This window comes from Erpetoichthys calabaricus, chromosome 4, assembly GCF_900747795.2.
Source record: "Erpetoichthys calabaricus chromosome 4, fErpCal1.3, whole genome shotgun sequence".
NCBI classification, from domain to species: domain Eukaryota; kingdom Metazoa; phylum Chordata; class Cladistia; order Polypteriformes; family Polypteridae; genus Erpetoichthys; species Erpetoichthys calabaricus.
In genome coordinates, this window is record NC_041397.2 from 307,652,434 (window position 1) to 307,670,116 (window position 17,683).

General features: G+C 36.7%; 1 protein-coding gene across 2 annotated transcripts; it reads right to left on the minus strand.

Moving 5' to 3' along the window:
• Positions 1-2,716: 2,716 nt before the first annotated feature.
• Positions 2,717-17,342, minus strand: LOC127527356 (olfactory receptor 8H1-like). 2 transcript variants are annotated; one of them, XM_051925918.1, is made up of 3 exons: positions 17,098-17,342; positions 9,316-9,368; positions 2,717-3,823 (listed from the first exon to the last, which is right to left on the minus strand). In XM_051925918.1, exon 3 carries the CDS (start codon positions 3,802-3,804, stop codon positions 2,848-2,850), a length of 957 nt encoding a protein of 318 aa, XP_051781878.1. In that variant the 5' UTR covers positions 3,805-3,823; positions 9,316-9,368; positions 17,098-17,342; the 3' UTR covers positions 2,717-2,847. The 2 variants fall into 2 exon arrangements, with proteins under 2 accessions (XP_051781878.1, XP_051781877.1); XM_051925917.1 differs by having other exon boundaries at positions 17,083-17,342.
• Between the last annotated feature and the right edge of the window lie 341 nt (positions 17,343-17,683).

Genomic DNA, 17,683 nt, shown 5'->3' on the forward strand with positions numbered 1-17,683 from the left:
TAGTCCTTAGCCTGTGTTGGTGAAGCTGAACAGAAGTGCAGTGTATTCTACAAAAAAACGGAAAAACAAAGCAGGATTCAGAGTGTTTTGCATAGCTACTACCCTTATAAAGTTCAAATATATACAGTAAATATCTATCTATCTATCTATCTATCTATCTATCTATCTATCTATCTATCTATCTATCTATCTATCTATCTATCTATCTATCTATCTATCTATCTATCTTTTAGGGGCGGCACGGTGGCGCAGTGGTAGCGCTGCTGCCTCTCAGTTAGGAGACCCGGGTTCGCTTCCCGGGTCCTCCCTGCGTGGAGTTTGCATGTTCTCCCCGTGTCTGCGTGGGTTTCCTCCCACAGTCCAAAGACATGCAGGTTAGGTGGATTGGTGATTCTAAATTGGCCCTAGTGTGGGTGTGTTTGTGTGTGTCCTGCAGTGGGTTGGCACCCTGCCCAGGATTGGTTCCCTGCCTTGTGCCCTGTGTTGGCTGGAATTGGCTCCAGCAGACCCCCGTGACCCTGTGTTTGGATTCAGCGGGTTGGAAAATGGATGGATGGATATATGCTTTTAAGACTCTATCTGAAATATAGGAAAACATATATTTCCCTTAATATATTGTAACAAAGACATTTCCAAATACATGGTGACTTGTGACACCTCATTTTGTTCCGTTGGTATCAGGATATTATATGCCTCTTGGGGTTCCACTGGTACAAGACCACACTCCTGGTACCATGTGACGTTATGAGTTGCCGTCTTGCATCCCAAAAATGAGGCTGAGTCTTAGTACTTCAGCAAAACCAGCTTTATTTAACTTGAAACAAGAACAGCACGGTTATTTATTGTAGCGGGATCTACCACTCTCCTATACACAGGCACAGCGAATGGGCAGAGTCGGGACCAGGTTATACTGTTCCATGCATTTATGATGTTCTCTGCATCATCCATTGGCGACAGGTGCTTATAGCATGGCAGTGGTTGGCATGTAGTTGTTCTACAGCAGTCGGATCATCTGTTGGCTTTCTGCTGCTGGCGAGCTGTGTGTTTTGCATGTTGTTTGTCGTTGTTTTAAGAGCTGGGAGCAAATTGTCTTCTGAGAAGATCACGTCTCGTCTCCCTCCCAAAGATTTTTTTTTTATAATAAAGAGATAAGTGTGTCCAGATCCATCGTAGCTCGTTCTTGACTTGTATTTTTACCTCAAAAAACATAAACCCAATCTTCCCAATGACTTTAATTTATTTTTAACTCCCTATAACTCCCTCTAAGGTTTTTTAAGTCAGTCATATTTACCCTTAAAGTATTACATAACGTATTATTAAATACATTCATATAGGTAGCAAAATATTTTTAAAAAATATATTTCACATGTATTTAATTTTTGTAAAGGTACAGCGTCTGAGAACCGAGGGAAAATAACCTTGGGCTTGTATGATAATTAGTCTGTAACATTTCTTGTATATCCTTTAAAGCTGTGAACTGTCGGCATGCTCTGCTTACAGAGTTAAAAACCGGTAAGACAGGTCGTTTGAATACATGGTTGTTTGAGCAAGAAGGGAGGGTAGCTAATGCTTTTTGATTTTATTTGTTAAAAACAGCTTTCAATAGCTCCCTCAGTCTGATGCTACTGCCTTTAAAACTGACACTTTTGATTTCTCTTTGCCTTTCATATTTCAATTGAGGACATGTGATCTGTAGCTAAGGAAATGACCACCTGGAGTGTTCACCTGCATCTTGTTGCTGATGGGATATCATAAAGACTTGTATGATTGTATGATTCTTTATTTCACTTTATACTTGCTGGCAATGGTTGTCAGGAAGTTAAACAAGGGGGGTGATCAGTCTAACTGCAGTTCCTAAAGGGTACAAGAGGACACAATTGTTAAGTCCTGTATTGGTGGTAAACTGGGTTGAGGTAAAGGTTTGAAAGTCAAGACACAATAACAGCCTACCATTAAATATCACCAGGGTTGAATAAGTGGTGTCACAATGTGAACAGTGAGATAAAAAAGAGATTACAGGTAACCTTTTATGACTGGTTTTGACATTTCTTCCTGTAACCCTTTGAGAAAAGAACCTAAGAGGTTAATTGTTACTTTTCGTGTTAATTGCATGTCATAGGTGATCAAATAACATGATAAAACAGGCAGGCTACAGTGCATACAAGACACTCAACCAGAAGTGGAATATATACATACATCCCTGTTTTTATTACCAAACAAATGTCATCTTCTTCAGGATTTACAACACAAACTCCTCATTTTTTTCATGTTACAAAGAAAAGCACAGACAACGACTACATCCGCATCAGCTACTAAACAGTTGCTATTCATGTTGTTTGTAACAGTTGCACGGTCTCTCGTGTCTTCCAGTGTGCTCCATGTTGATTATCCACTTGACATTTGAAATTGGATTATAATAAAAAATAGAATGATAAGTTGGACTGAATGCCCTGTTCTCATCGGGAAAGTTATAAGATTCACCCAGGACTTTACCAAAAAAGCACTCCAACATAAACCCAGTCCTGTAAGCTAAGACATGTGAAGCAGCACTGTCTAATACCTAATGGCCTAGCAACACAAAATACAAAATAACTGTACAAAATTTTCTCAGTATTCATGAATATTAATGGCAGTAACAAAACAATAGAATCAACAAATAAATGTGAAAATTTGAAAGTCATATACATATATGTATATATATTGAACAGAGACAACTAAAAAAATAAACAGACTGTTTCAAATCATAGAAAACTGTAATAAACCAGTGCATTCAGATACTGGAATCTGGGTCAAAGTTGAAAATATGTGCAATAGTCCCTTGATGCCATTTGTACAGTGTAGATTCTGTCAACGGCTGCTGGAAGTGAAAAATGCCAACACGCCATTCACAGTCTTGTAAATTGTACTTTTTATTTCTCTGTTCCTAAAACTGTATATTATTGGATTCATCATTGGAGGAACAACAGTGGAGATAACAACCATAATATTATAGGCTTCCCTTGACAGACTCACATTAACCCCTGTTAAAATGTATGAAATTATTATTGGTATATAAAAGAGTAACATCACTAGCAGGTGTGTGAGGCAGGTGCTTAAAACTTTGCTTTTCCCATTAGCAGAAGAGATGTTTAGTGCTGCATGAGCAATTCTGAAGTAAGAAAAGAGAATAATTGCTACAGGCAGAACTGCAAATAATGATGTTGTGATTGCTAAAAAAGTTAAGAATAAAGGATTTTGGTAACAGGATATATTTAAAACACTACCATACTCACAGAAACAATAATGCAAGACATTAGTCTCACAAAAAGAAAGATCATTGACAAAGACCATGTTGATGGGTACATAACACAGCCCAGTACTGATAATGAACAATAGTAAAGTAAGACAAACAATTTTATTGGTAACAAGAGATGGATATTGTAGTGGATAAAGGACCGCTATATAACGATCGCATGCCATGAATGCAAAAAGCAGAGATTCCAGTACTTCTAAATAACAAATCATGAACATCTGCATAAAACAAGGCACACGGGGAACATTTACAAAGTTTAACAGGACACCCACCATTGTAGGGACAACGTTAGTGCTGTTTATCAAGTCTAAAACCGCTAAGGCGCCGATACATAAATACATCGGTGTTTGCAGTTGGTGATTCATTCTTATGACGAGAATTACCACAAAATTGCCAAAGAGTGTCACAAAGTAGATTAAGGAGAGGAGTGTAGCAACTAAGTTTTTCAGCTCAGGTTTGATTTCACATTGAAGAACAAATTCAGACACAAAGCTGGTCGTGTTGTTTGCCATGTCAGGGTTGGTGGTCCACCTGAAACAATGAAAATAAAAATTCACCAATATGTTAACTTGTTAGTGTTGTTAAATGGTCACATTTTTGTCATTATTAAAGTGATCATGTTTTTTAAAGAAAGTTCATGGGTCTTTAAAATGCTGACGATCCACATGTAGGGACTCCAAATTTCCACAGTTTTGGGCAGTAGAGTGCATTGCATTTTGTTACGTGTAGTTTCAACTCCAATGGTAATTTATGTTTGTTTTATAAAGATTCTACCTTCAGCATTTAACAACTGAGATTTTAGATGTTCAGATTTTTTTCTGTCAGAATTATAAACCTTGCATGGAGTTAGAATGTAACTTTTATAGTACTATAACAGTAAATTAACACTAGAATTACCAGAGCCGGCCCACCTTAAATCCGTTCGCACCTCTCCGTCAGCGTCTTTTGCTCTGTAAATGTGCCGATAAAGACAAGCAGCAAGCAGCCTGCTATTCCATCCCCCACCGCCGCAGAACGTTCACAAAGTTCTCCCAGCTCATGCCTTGATTGATTATCTGGAGTGAAGTGCTGGAGTTTTAGAGTGGAAATAATAGATCGTTATTTGGAACACATGCATTTCATGTGTGTTCTGTTTTTACAATAATCTGTGTAAACACATTGTTAAAACAGAAACGTTTTTCATATTTTAGTAATAAATGACAAAATGTAGGCATAAACTATATAATGTATGATGCCTGAAGTCCAAATATCAAATAAACACTTTCACAAAAGGTTCAAGGATGATACAACAGCTTCTGTGGTGTAGCGGTAAGATTTGCTGACTTGTAATCAAGAGTCCCTGGTTCGATCCCGACTGCCTCCTATATTTACTGTTTTCAGTAGTGAGCTGCTCTTATTGTTAATATTATACAGTAAACACATACATTTCATTTGTGTCTGTAATAGCCGCTGTACATTTATAGGACTTGTAAAAGTTACCGTTTTTTTTCTCTTTAATTCTCTCAGTTACGATCACGATGCATACTACCGCCCCCCCCACTCAGGGATCTGACGCTGTTACTTTTTATCTGAAACTGGGAATAACTGTAGATGTGAGTGGTGTCTTGAGGCACTGGAACTGGACATTCTCTGATCTGGGTGGATAAAAGATATAAGTATATATGATATTTGGAATAACATATTTTATGACCTGTATAGTACATTTCGGAAAACATTGTGGCATGGATGCGGCATTATTCATATTCATCCGCATAACATCTTGCGGTTGTAATCACTGACCACGTGTTTCGTGTGTTTTCTTTTTTGTTCCCTGTTTTTCTCCACGTTGCTGTATCATGTTGTTTCTTTTGTTCTTTTTGTACAGCACAGAAACTGCACTCATTAAAGTAGTAAATGATTTGCGGGTAAATGCAGACAGAGGCCATTTATCTGTTCTTATCCTCTTAGATCTGAGTGCTGCATTTGACACCATTGATCATAATATTCTTAGAAATCGCCTTAGTCAATGGGTGGGCCTCTCTGGCAGTGTCTTAAATTGGTCTGAATTCTACTTGTCAGGGAGAAAGTTCTTTGTTAGTTGTGGTAATTACAACTCAAAGACACATGATATCCTATATGATGTTCCACAAGGCTCTATCCTGGGTCCGCTGCTCTTCTCAATCTACATGCTTCCATTAGGTCAGATTATCTTCGGGCACAATGTGAGCTACCACAGCTATGCTGATGACACACAGCTGTATTTATCAATAGCACCTGATGACCCCGATTCTCTTGATTCACTAACACAATGTCTGACTTGTATCTCAGAATGGATGAATAGTAACTTTCTCAAGTTAAATAAGGAGAAAACTGAAATCTTAGTGATTGGCAATAATGGATACAATGAGGCTATTAGAAATAAACTGGATACATTAGGATTAAAAGTCAAGACGGAGGTAAAAAGCTTAGGGGTAACTGTTGACTGTAATCTAAATTTTAAATCACATATTAATCAGATCACTAGGACAGCATTTTTTCACTTAAGAAACAGCAAAAGTTAGACATCTTATATCACTGAAAGATGCTGAGAAATTAGTTGACGCGTTTGTTTTCAGTCGACTAGATTACTGTAACGCACTCCTCTCAGGACTACCCAAAAAAGACATAAATTGTTTGCAACTAGTGCAGAATGCAGCTGCTAGAATCCTAACCAGGAAAAGAAAATCCAAGCACATCTCTCCAGTTTTGATGTCACTACACTGGTTACCTGTGTCATTCAGGATTGACTTTAAAATTCTGCTTATGGTTTATAAAGCCTTAAATAATCTCGCCCCATCTTATATATCGGAATGCCTGACACCTTATATTCCAAATCGTAACCTCAGATCCTCAAATGAGTGTCTCCTTAAAATTCCAAGAACAAAACTTAAAAGAAGTGGTGAGGTGGCCTTCTTATGCACCTAAAATCTGGAATAGCCTGCCAGTAGGAATTCGCCAGGCTAATACAGTGGACCACTTTAAAACACTGCTGAAAACACATTATTTTAACATGGCCTTCTCATAACTTCACTTTAACTTAATCCTGATACTCTGTATATCCAATTCATTACAATAACTATTCATGGTGGATCTAAAATCTATATTAACCCCCACTCTCTCTTCTGTTTTCTTTTCCGGTATCCTCTTGGTGGCTTGTGCCACCAGCATCTACTCAAAGCACCGTGATGTTCCAACAATGATGGATGAACTAAAAGCCAGAAATCTGTATAACCATCAACATCAAGTGACTCCGTGAGAACCCTAACTACAAAGAGGACTATTTCATTTATGTTAGGTAGAATGCCCAGAGGGGACTGGGCAGTCTCGTGGCCTGGAACCCTTACAGATTTTATTTTTTTCTCCAGCCGTCTGGAGATTTTTTTTGTTTTTTCTGTCCACCCTGGCCATCGGACCTTACTCCTTTTCTATGTTAACTAATGTTGTCTTATTTTAATTTCTTCTTTCGTCTTTTATTTTCTTTTCTTCATTATGTGAAGCACTTTGAGCTACTTTTTGTATGAAAATGTGCTAAATAAATAAATATATAAATAAATGTTGTTGTTGTTGTTGTTGTACTCCAGGACATGCAGAGAAAAAAATAGTACATAGAGGTCAGTTCAACGCTACATGCAATCCTCAGATTCAAATGTTAACACTTTACACACACACAAGGACCGTCCTTCCTACATTTACGATATGTGTACCTGTTGCAATGCGCACACTTCTCTCTTATCTCTGTGGCTTTTATCCCTCCCTCTTTGGACTTCAGGCTTCACACATTATATAGGTTATGCCTACATTTTGTCATTTATTACTAAAATATGAAAAAATGTTTCTGTTTTAACAATGTGTTTACACAGATTATTGTAGAAACGGAACACACATGAAATGCATGTGTTCTAAATAACGATCTATTATTTCCACTCTAAAACTCCAGCACTTCACTCCCAGATAATCAATCATGGCATGAGCTGGGTGAACTTTGTGCACATTCTGCGACAGTGAGGGGATTGAATAGCAGGCTGCTTGCTGCTTGTCTTTATCAGCACATTTACAGGACAAAAGACGCTGACGGAGAGGTGCGAACGGATTTAAGGTGGGCTGGATCTATGAGTTTTTTCGTAGGCTCTGGTAATTCTAGTGCTAAGTACAATGTTAGTATAAACAATAATTTCAGCTGTGGTAATCCTTTACAAAAACATGTGTAACTGTTTATTCTAAATTATCTAGTAAAAATTATTAAAATTCTGTTTAGTAAAAGTAAATTAGGACAATAGGCTGCACAAACAGGCCAAGCGAAACTGCAATGTGCAGTAAAACGTTTGTGTTTCTTCATAGAAAGAGGGGGGGCAAAGTTTCCTGACCAGTGAAATTTTAGCTATTGGCCCAGAAAAACACACAGTTCTTCCCCTTTTTATTTTCATCTCATTCACAATTTTCTGCCATTGCCAATGAGGGGACTTCAATTCCCATCAGGCAGCAAGAGTGCACTAGGCTGATGGCAAGACATCTTTCCAGATGCACAACGTTTTGTACCGATCAGTCACCCAAAGCAGAATGTCATTTAAGACTACATATGCACGTTTTCTTCTAAACTAATTTTGAAAAAAAATTATTTTTCTCATTTTGTCTAAGAGAACATCTTTTTATCTCATGGTGATATTGTGTTTAGCCATGCTGAATTTGACAGTGGTAGCCTTAAAGCCTTAAATAATCTCACTCTGTCCTATATTCCAGAATGACTCTCACCATATACTCCAAATCGTAACCTTAGATCTTCAAAAAAGGGTCTGATTAGAATTCCAAGAGCTAAACTTACAAGAAGTGGTGAGGCGGCCTTCTGCAGTTCTGCACCTCAAATCTGGAATAGCTGACGGATAGAAATTCGCCAGGCTAATACGGTGGAGCACTTTAGAAAACTGCTAAATACTCATTTACTTTAGTTTAATCCTGATATTCTGTATATGCATTTAATTAACATTATCATTCATGGTGGCTCCACAATCCATACTAACCCCTACTTTCTCTGCTGCTCTTTTTCCGGTTTTCTGTGGTGGCAATCTGCGCCCCCACCACCTGATCAAAGCACCGTGCTGTCCTTGCATTGATGGATTAAAGGCCAGAAATCCACATTACCATCATCATCAAGTTCTTTCATGTGAAGCCTGAATACCATGAGGACTGATTGAGATCATTTATGTTAGGTAGAATGCCTAGAGGGGGGCTGGGTGGTCTCGTGGCCTCGGAACCCCTGCAGATTTTGTTTTTTTCTCCAGCCATCTGGACTTTTTTTTTGTTTTTTCTGTCTTCCCTGGCCCTCAGACTTTACTTTTATTCCGTGTTAATTAGTATTGCCTAATTTTATTTTTACATTTTGTCTTTTTTCTCTTTATTCATCCTGTAAAGCACTTCATTTGTATGAAAATGTGCTATATAAATAAATATTGTTGTTGTGTGTGTATGCAGACAGAATTTTTTTGCACTGTTTATATTTGACAATAACTTTGAAATGAACTGATGACATTACAGTTTACATCAAAGCAAAACCATAAATATTTCAAAAACTTTTACACAACACCAAGTTTATTAAGTTTAGTAAGTTTAACAGTGATGACCCACGATGAAACAGAATGAATCACTTTTTTTAGTGCATGCCAAGACACTGTTCAGAATGTGGTAAAAAGAGTAATGACAAAGGGTGGTGATGTTTGCAGTTTTTACTGTTTTCTTGATGGTAGACATTTATTTAAGTCCTTTTTATGATAAGCATACTTTTCAGGCTCTGATAATAATATGCGATTTTTCACATTACATTACACATAATATTATCGAATACTGCTATTGCTGCTGTCTGCAAGCACAATCTCCCAGTACTCCCAGCTACTCTGGATGCTTTTTGTTGACCATGATCAGTACATTAATAAATCACATCTGTGACCACATGATAAATTCTAGTTATGGATGAACAGATAAATTAACGCAGAACTACGAAATGCAGCGTTTACCTAAATGAAAAGGACACAAACTTTTGTCTGTTTTGCCTTCATTAGGTATATACCTGAAAAACAAGCAAACAAAAAAAAATAGGCATGATACATAGGCAAGAAAGGGATAAGAATGACAGAGACGAAGAAACGCAGTGTCAGTAGGGACCACCTACCTGGCTCTGATGAAGTAAGCAATACCACTCCAGGACAACTGCTAATGATATTTTTTCTTTTCACCCCAGTTCAGACCAGAAGACCAAAGAGGGTGCCTAGAGCTTCCCACACTCCACCCAGAGATGCCACCCTAGACCCCATAAAGGCAGACAAATCCTGGACAAAGGTATCATTTTGAAACCCACATCCCACATTATAAGACTTGTACGGAGTTAGAATCTAACTTTTATAAAATTATATTAACATTGTTCTTAATTTTCTGTTAATAAACCGGTAGTAAACTAATGAATTAGCTGCTGTTTAAACTAAATCATATAGTAAATGCTATTTAAGTTCAGTTTAGTAAAAGTAAATTAGGACAATAGGCCGCACAAGCAGTCAAGCAAAACTGCAATGTGCAGTAAAACTTTATGCGTTTCTTCACAATAAAAGGGGGCAAAGTTTTATCTGAGACTACATTTGCGGCATTTTCTTCTGTATTAATTTAAAAGTGTAATTTCCTCGCTGGATTATAGCTTTTGTCTACGAGAATATCTTTTTGTCTCTTGTAGTATACATACCACTATTTAAAAATGTCATTGGTGCTGTCTGCTGTAAAAATATGAAGACCTCTGGCCATGTCTGGGACTGCCGGTACCCCCCAGCTACTCTAGATGCTTTTTGCAGTCCATGATCTGGACATTAAAAAATCACTTCTGTGACCACAAGATAAATTCAAGTTATGGATGGATGGATAAGTTAATATAGAACTAGGAAATTCAGCATTTTATTTATGATCCAAAAACATTTTATTTATGATCCAAAAATTTACCTGATTATTAAAAACACAAAATTTTGTCTGCTTTAAAAACAAGCAAACCAAAAAAAATTGGGCATGATATTTACGTAAGGAAAGGGAAACGAAAGAGAGAGAAAAAGAAAGGCAGTGTCAGTGGGGACCACCTTCCTGGCTCTTATGAAGTAAGTGATACCACTCCAGAACGAGAGTAGTTGCTGTCGCTAACAATATTTTCTCTTTTTATCCAAGTTCAGAATAGAAGACCAAAGAGGGTGCATAATATTTCCCACACTCCACCCAGAGTGTCCACTGTAGACACCATAAAGGCAGACAAGTCCTGGACAAAAGCACATCCCCTTGGACAGAGCTCCTGACAAAGCTACACTGATTAGCGTTAATCCATCACCAAATGAGAACCCTTAATCTTTAGGTCCCTTACAGCATTTTCTTTATTCTTTATGAACTTAGTAAAAGGTATCCCCAACATTTTTTTTGTTGCCCTTGGTTTATATCTCAGTAGCAGAAGGTAATATAGAAGATAACAAGAGGTTTAGGTGGATCTTCAGTGTTTGTGAAATGTGTGTTCAGAGTTTAAGAATGACATAAGTTCGTTTGATTTTCTTTGAAGGGGTCTTGGAAACTCGTTTTAAGGTCACAAGCAGCATGACCTGAGTGAGTGTGATCAAACAATGAAGATTATTCCTTCTGTAAACTGTAGGTGTCAATCACTTGATGAAAGCTAAGCAACTCAAAAGTCATGCCTCTGTGTCAAGGTTTGTAAAGAACATTTACCCTCTTTTTAGATACATTTTGCATAAAATGCTAAAAGCACCTACTGCTGTTGTTATGTCTGTCTGTCATTATCAAACAACTTGGTAACCGCAGGATTGATTTCACTAAAATCTGGTAGGTTATTGTTTAAGGTAATTAGTTGGCAAAGTTCTGTTTTCGACCAGATATCTTAAAAAAAGCATGCTGTGCACATATTGGAAATTGCAAAAACCTCCAGTATGAAAGTAAATTTCTGAAATCATTTATCTTAAAATAGGCAAATATTCTGTTTGCGTGCAACTATAAATTAGTTTAGTGTTTGAAATTTACCTAAGAGAGAGTTTTTAATCAATTTAAATATTTTAAATATTTTTTTTATTTTATAAGATGATGCCCACTTTCTCCATCACATCAGAATATTGGAATGTTATATTTAATTTGGATTTGGGTTTTGGTATGCTTCCATCACACATTGTCTCACTTCTCCTGCTGCTTTCCATCACACCAAGCAAGGTAAATTAAATTTATATCTTTGCTTAAAAAAATGCAAGCAAGGAAAGCAGAAATTTACTTATCTAGAAATTGACAGAGCAGAAAAGGAGTGGTGTTGAAGGGTGGCCGATGAAGTAGCTGGCCTTTAGTAGCTATGGAGAGACACTGTATTTCATAATGTGTTATGCTATCAGCACCAGTGAGGATAAAATGTCATTAGAATAATGCCCTAAAAGTCATGCAAAATGAATATCTACTGTATGAACATACTGTCATACAGTACAACTTCCAAAGGACAGTATTAAAAGATACCTCAACATCAACATCAGATACTCAGTATTCATATATTAGCAGCGTTTGTTCAATAAGTTAAACTATATTGGACACAAGTTATCAATATGATTCTTAATAATGATGATGGCTACATCAAAATTGCGAGATGTATAAGTTCATGCCAACTTTAAATTTCATCACAAAAAATCAACCAAAATTTAACATAAAATAGTTTTCAAGTCCCAAGATGGAACTGAAAAATTCCGTCTGCACGTGTGCAGAGAGAAGGATAAGGTAGGAAAGAGTACTCTGTTCGGCTGAAGAATCCTGCTCAGAAAAACTTGAAACAGGTGTGTAGCAAGCAAACACTAACAAAATTTCACATATTCCAAAAAGAAATAATCTTGTATAGAAAAAAACTGCATTGAACATATCACATGATTTAGATGGAACTAAAATTACAGATCTCCTCCAGTAATAATCACTTTACCCACCTCCTGATGGTAAAACTAATCCTATCCAACTAGTGCTCAAAGTATAAATTTGATATTTCTTAAGTCAAAGTTTTTTCTTCACAAATAAACTATATATGCAAATAAATATCTTCCACGCACTGGCACTTAACATTGAAATCTATGGGGGACGGAGGAAAAGCTTAAACACGTACAAAATACGAGGGGATACCCAAAAATAACTGGAATAAAAAAAATAGTTTTAATAATTTTTATTTACTGAAACTTTAGTCTCCTTCAAAATACTCTCCGCTTTCCTTTGAGTTCTTTTTTTCATATGTGGGAATGAGTAAATGTCGTACGGAGCAAAATTAGGCGAGTATGAAGGGTGGCAAGAACTTCAAGACACACAACTCAATTTAGAAATCTCTTCAATAGTCCGACGACGATCTCCGTAAATTGCATTGTGAACTTCTTCAATATTTTTGTCATTTCTAATTGTGGAAGGTCAGCCAGATCTTGGTTGGTCTTCAAGTGACATTTCTTCTCATTTAAAACGCGAAAACCACTCGTTGAGCTGTGTTTTACTTAAAGCTTCCTCTTTAAAAGCAGTTTCAAACATCACTACAGTTTCAGCAGCTGTTTGCCCTAAGAGAAAACAAAATTTAACACAGATTCGCTGTTCTTTATGATCACCCATTACAAAAATCGCAGAACATGTTTAATAAGCACCAAGAAAAAACCAACACAGAATGCTGTACAAACAATACAGAGCAATGCCACTTGGCAGGCTGCTATAGAATACTTTAAGTATGCTACAGCTAGCGCTAAAATTCGCAACTAAGTCTAGATTGCACGCCAGGTACAGAGTCCAGGTACCCCCTCATACTGTACGTCCATTTTTCTACCGAAAACAGTTGTTGAGTATTGATCCACATCTCATGATTACACACACAACATTAAATAGTTTATACATGTAATTTTTTAACAAAACACACCAATATTATGAGATTCAACCATTTTAAAAGGAGACCAGCAGTGCATGATATCTCAGCACTTAATCTCCTTAGCAACAACCTTTCACCCCCACACAGTGTGTGGTTTCCTTCCGACTCACACCAAACCACAGTAAACGTTTTGTGCCACATCGTTGTTTTGTTTTGATTCACTTACGTATTAAAGTTAGAATTAGGTGAATAAAAATAATTTCTTTACCAAGAGAATAGTACCAGGAATATATGATAAAATAAGTATTTCCAGAATGTCAGAAACATGGAAGGCGTGGATCAACACTCAACAGCTCTCTTGGCTTGAAAAATGGAAGTATTTGGTCTTTAAGCTTTTCTTTCATGCCCCTTGGCCTCCATTGTAAAGTGCCAGAGCAGGCAAGATACGTTGTTAAATTTCTGGAAAGAACTTAAGTTTAGAACACAATTATGTGTGGCAAATGCATATATAGCATGTTTATGAAGAAATACACTTTGACTTGAAAATTACCAAACTTATCCTTTAAGACAGCCAAAGCACCCATAACTTAACATAAAAACATTTGTATAAGAAATGTTCAAGCCTAAGAGCTAAAGAAAAAATGTAGGACTGACAACAAAATAGAAAAGTGGCAAAAATCATAAGGTAGTGTGTGCGCTTGTTTACACACAGGAAATGGAATTAAAGAAGCACACAGACAGAAACACTTTCATTTAAACATTGTCTATGCAGAATTATTTAATGAAGCAATTATCCTAGTTCATCATTTAGAATGATTTTGATGAAGCAGTTATGATGGAAAAAATGTTCTTAAATATAGTTCACATTTATCTTACTATACATCGGAATCTTCAATCACATGCTATAATGACGCATGTTATGGTGTTCATGTTCAATGTACTGTATGTTTGCATATTTCTACATGATGTTTGTGTTTTTTACTCCACAGGTGTCTGACTTTTCTTTGTTTTAATTTCTGTTTTAATTTAACTATATTTTTGAATGGGTGCACATACAAACTAATGCATGTAGAAAAAAAGTTGCACTAGACCGAATTTTGTATTATTTTGAAGCCACTTTTACAATGTCTTTAACACTTTCTCTTTCAAACAACTGTGCTGGATTGAAAAACACTTCAACCACAATTATAACCCTTGCAATTCTTAGTCTTTTGAAGTCCATGTGGTGAAAAATCTACCGTCATTGTCTGAATGCAGAGGTATGGTACAAGGTGCTACATTTACCATTTTCCATTCCACCTGCATTTACTATTGAAGATTTTATCATGCATCTGCAGTTCCCCCTCCATGTATTCTAAAAAGAAATTGTATTGGTAAATACATACTTATGTTTTTGGGTGTGTTTGAATATATTGTGCAAAGCACTTATTGCGATAGGTATGTCTGTCTGTCTGTCCACATGAAACAACTCAGCTCACCCATGGACCAATGTTGTTGAAATGTGGCACATTTGTTCTTTAAGGGAAATTGTTTAGACAGTTCCATTTTTGTTGAAATATATGGAATAGATCATGCTGTACACAGTTTTAAAATTTGAAAAATTCCCATTGAAAAGCATTGGGGATTTTGCAAACTGATCTATCTTACATTGGTAAAATGTTCCATGCAACTTCACCTATGAATTAGTTTCCTATTTCAGTTTTACCTTGGCAGCAGGTATACCAACTTGTATATTTTGTAGAGTTTCCTCAGTTTCACCTGCTACTGACAGCAAACAGATCCCCAATACTAGTAAATGAAAAATCATCAGACTTGTTGTACAGAAGGAAGTCATTGCCACTGTTACACGTGAGGCTGTAACCCTGTATCAGCATGTCAAGCTGACAAGGAAACCGCTGAATACATCTCCCTCCACCCACCCCCGCCAATCCTTTAAGTTGTAACATGTAAATTAAATGATCTAACTAACCATGAAAGTATAAAATGCAAGCAAGGAGAATAAATAGTTATCTACATAAGAATGAAGTACCCTGCGGTGTGTAAGCCATTAGACACAGAGAAAATTTACCTTGCACTTATCCAAGCTCAATGTCTGTACATTATAATGATTTACTATTTCAATGTCACTATAATTTACTATGGTGGCCTGACATTCAGGTGACAAGGACAGTCTTGATTTCAGGCTATGTGTCCTGATAAATACAGTAACTGAAGAATATCAAATTGTCCTCATTTTAACAGGCTAAGCATCTAATAAAACATTGCTTCACTGAAACAAAGATCGCCACAATATAATTAGAAGGGAACATGCATATATATATATATATATATATATAACTCTAACCGATGTGTATGTAACATTTTTGAGAAACTGGGATGTGCAGGCACCCTCGATCAAGTAGGAAATGCAGCCAAACCAACAAAATGACAACTCACACACATAATAAATTCATATCACTAAGCCGTTATTATGTGCGTGACAAATATATTACACCTCAGAAGTGTGTAATATGATGCACAAACTGTATTTCACTTCCCTTTTAAGAGGGCCAATGCTGCATATTTGCACTGTAAAACTTTGTTTTTTGCAAGTTTACATCAACTACCTGTGGTCCCTTCTCAAGGAATTGGCTGACACACCAGGAATATCTCATCATGCCTGTTGCACTCGAAACCATTAACTGCACACCGATGAGGTGCTACATCCATGTTTTGTTTGGTGCAGGTGTACATACATTAGCCATAACATATTTTTACCAACATAAAAATGAAATTTGCAGCTGTGTTCAGTTCTCCTAATGTAATCGGATAACTCTACTGTACTTCTGTTGAAATAAGGGCAACCAGTATGAATGAAGCTGCTTTTGTTAACTGTGAGCAGTTTCATTCCATTAAATGCACAAGTCATATGTGATGACAAGAGGAGGCTGACAAATGTCATGTCTCAGTGGTCTGAGTCAGCCCATGAATCATTTATTTTGAGCCAAATTAGCTTTGACAGACATGACTGGGCTGTATGTGGTGACTCCCTTGGTGGTAACGTAACTGGCTGAACCCTCAGTGTTTCATATGGCCTGAGCTATTTATTGTAACAGCATATCATGTCATTACATACACCAGGTGTTAGTGCCTACCTGCTCAGACAGCGCCTTATGCCTTTCCCTGACCCCCAAAACACAGAACAGAGGTGCTATAATGCCATGCATGATCTTGTGTTCTCAATTACAGAGCACATCTGGACACTCTTGAATGCGGGATCCTGACACATCATGAGTATGGCTGCTCTATCAGCCAATGAAGTTCTGCAGCATTGTAATTGCAGATGTATGAGGTTGATTAGCATTTTCCATATACAGGTATGAATATTTTAGAGCGGCATTCAACACACATTCCTGTATGAATATTTACAAGGTGATTGTGATTTATAAAGGGTAAATTGAGTAGAAATCTGTGTACGCCAGGTTTTATAAATCAGATTTTTTGGGTGTATACATTTTCCTGTTTTTCTTTTGGTGTGTGCATACTCAAATCCACCCAAACTGTTGGTAAGTGAGATCCCTGGGCTGTTTACAGCCTTTTGCCCAATCCTGATGAGATGAGAGTCACAACCCGTAAACAAATTTAGATGTTTCCAGAAACTACCTATTGCACTCAGTCCATTGAAGGCCACAACCCTCAAACATACCTAAACGTTACACCATTTTCTATTTTTTTTTTCATTTTTGTAGAACATATAGAAAGAAATGCTGGGTAATAAAGTTCTATCTATCCATCCATCTATCTATTGGATCAACACTGACCACAGACAGACAATAAAGCTTTACCATTATTAGCATGAAATATGTAACGTTCTTTTAATAATTTGAAATAAATATTAATATAAAGTGAATAATCTTACCTTAAATGATCATACCTTGCATAAATGTGAAATATTGGTGAAGTGATTGTCCACTGAAACCAGTAATTTTTTAAAAATACTCTCATATATTTTTTTAATAAACCTTAGAGTTTTGTTAACATTTTTCTCAGTATACTTCTGGCACAAACCTAGAACTTTAGTCATTTGAAATGTTCTGATTTTATATTATAAGACAGACACTTTGGCTAATGTATCAGCGGAAAGATTTTAGAATGCAGCCAATTTACCAATCTCCTGCAAAATAAACACTCACTGCTAAATAAACCCTCCTAAAACAAAGGCTAACATGTGGGAATGGCTGCATGAAAATGTAAGAATCTCTTGTGGGTAGCATCAGTTTATTTGTCTGCTGCTTATGTTTTTCTTAGTGACCCCCTAGGAAAATGAAGCATTGCTCTTTGTTCAGGGATTAATTATAGAGGGCTCATATCACAGTAAGTGTGATAAGTTAGTAAACAACATGGAGAACTGAAAAAAAATGATATCAAGTGAATTGCTTGTTATGTGCATTTTAGAGAACTGCCTTTGATTGATAAAACATCAATCCTAGTGTTTTCCTAGAAAAATAAAGAGCTGCATT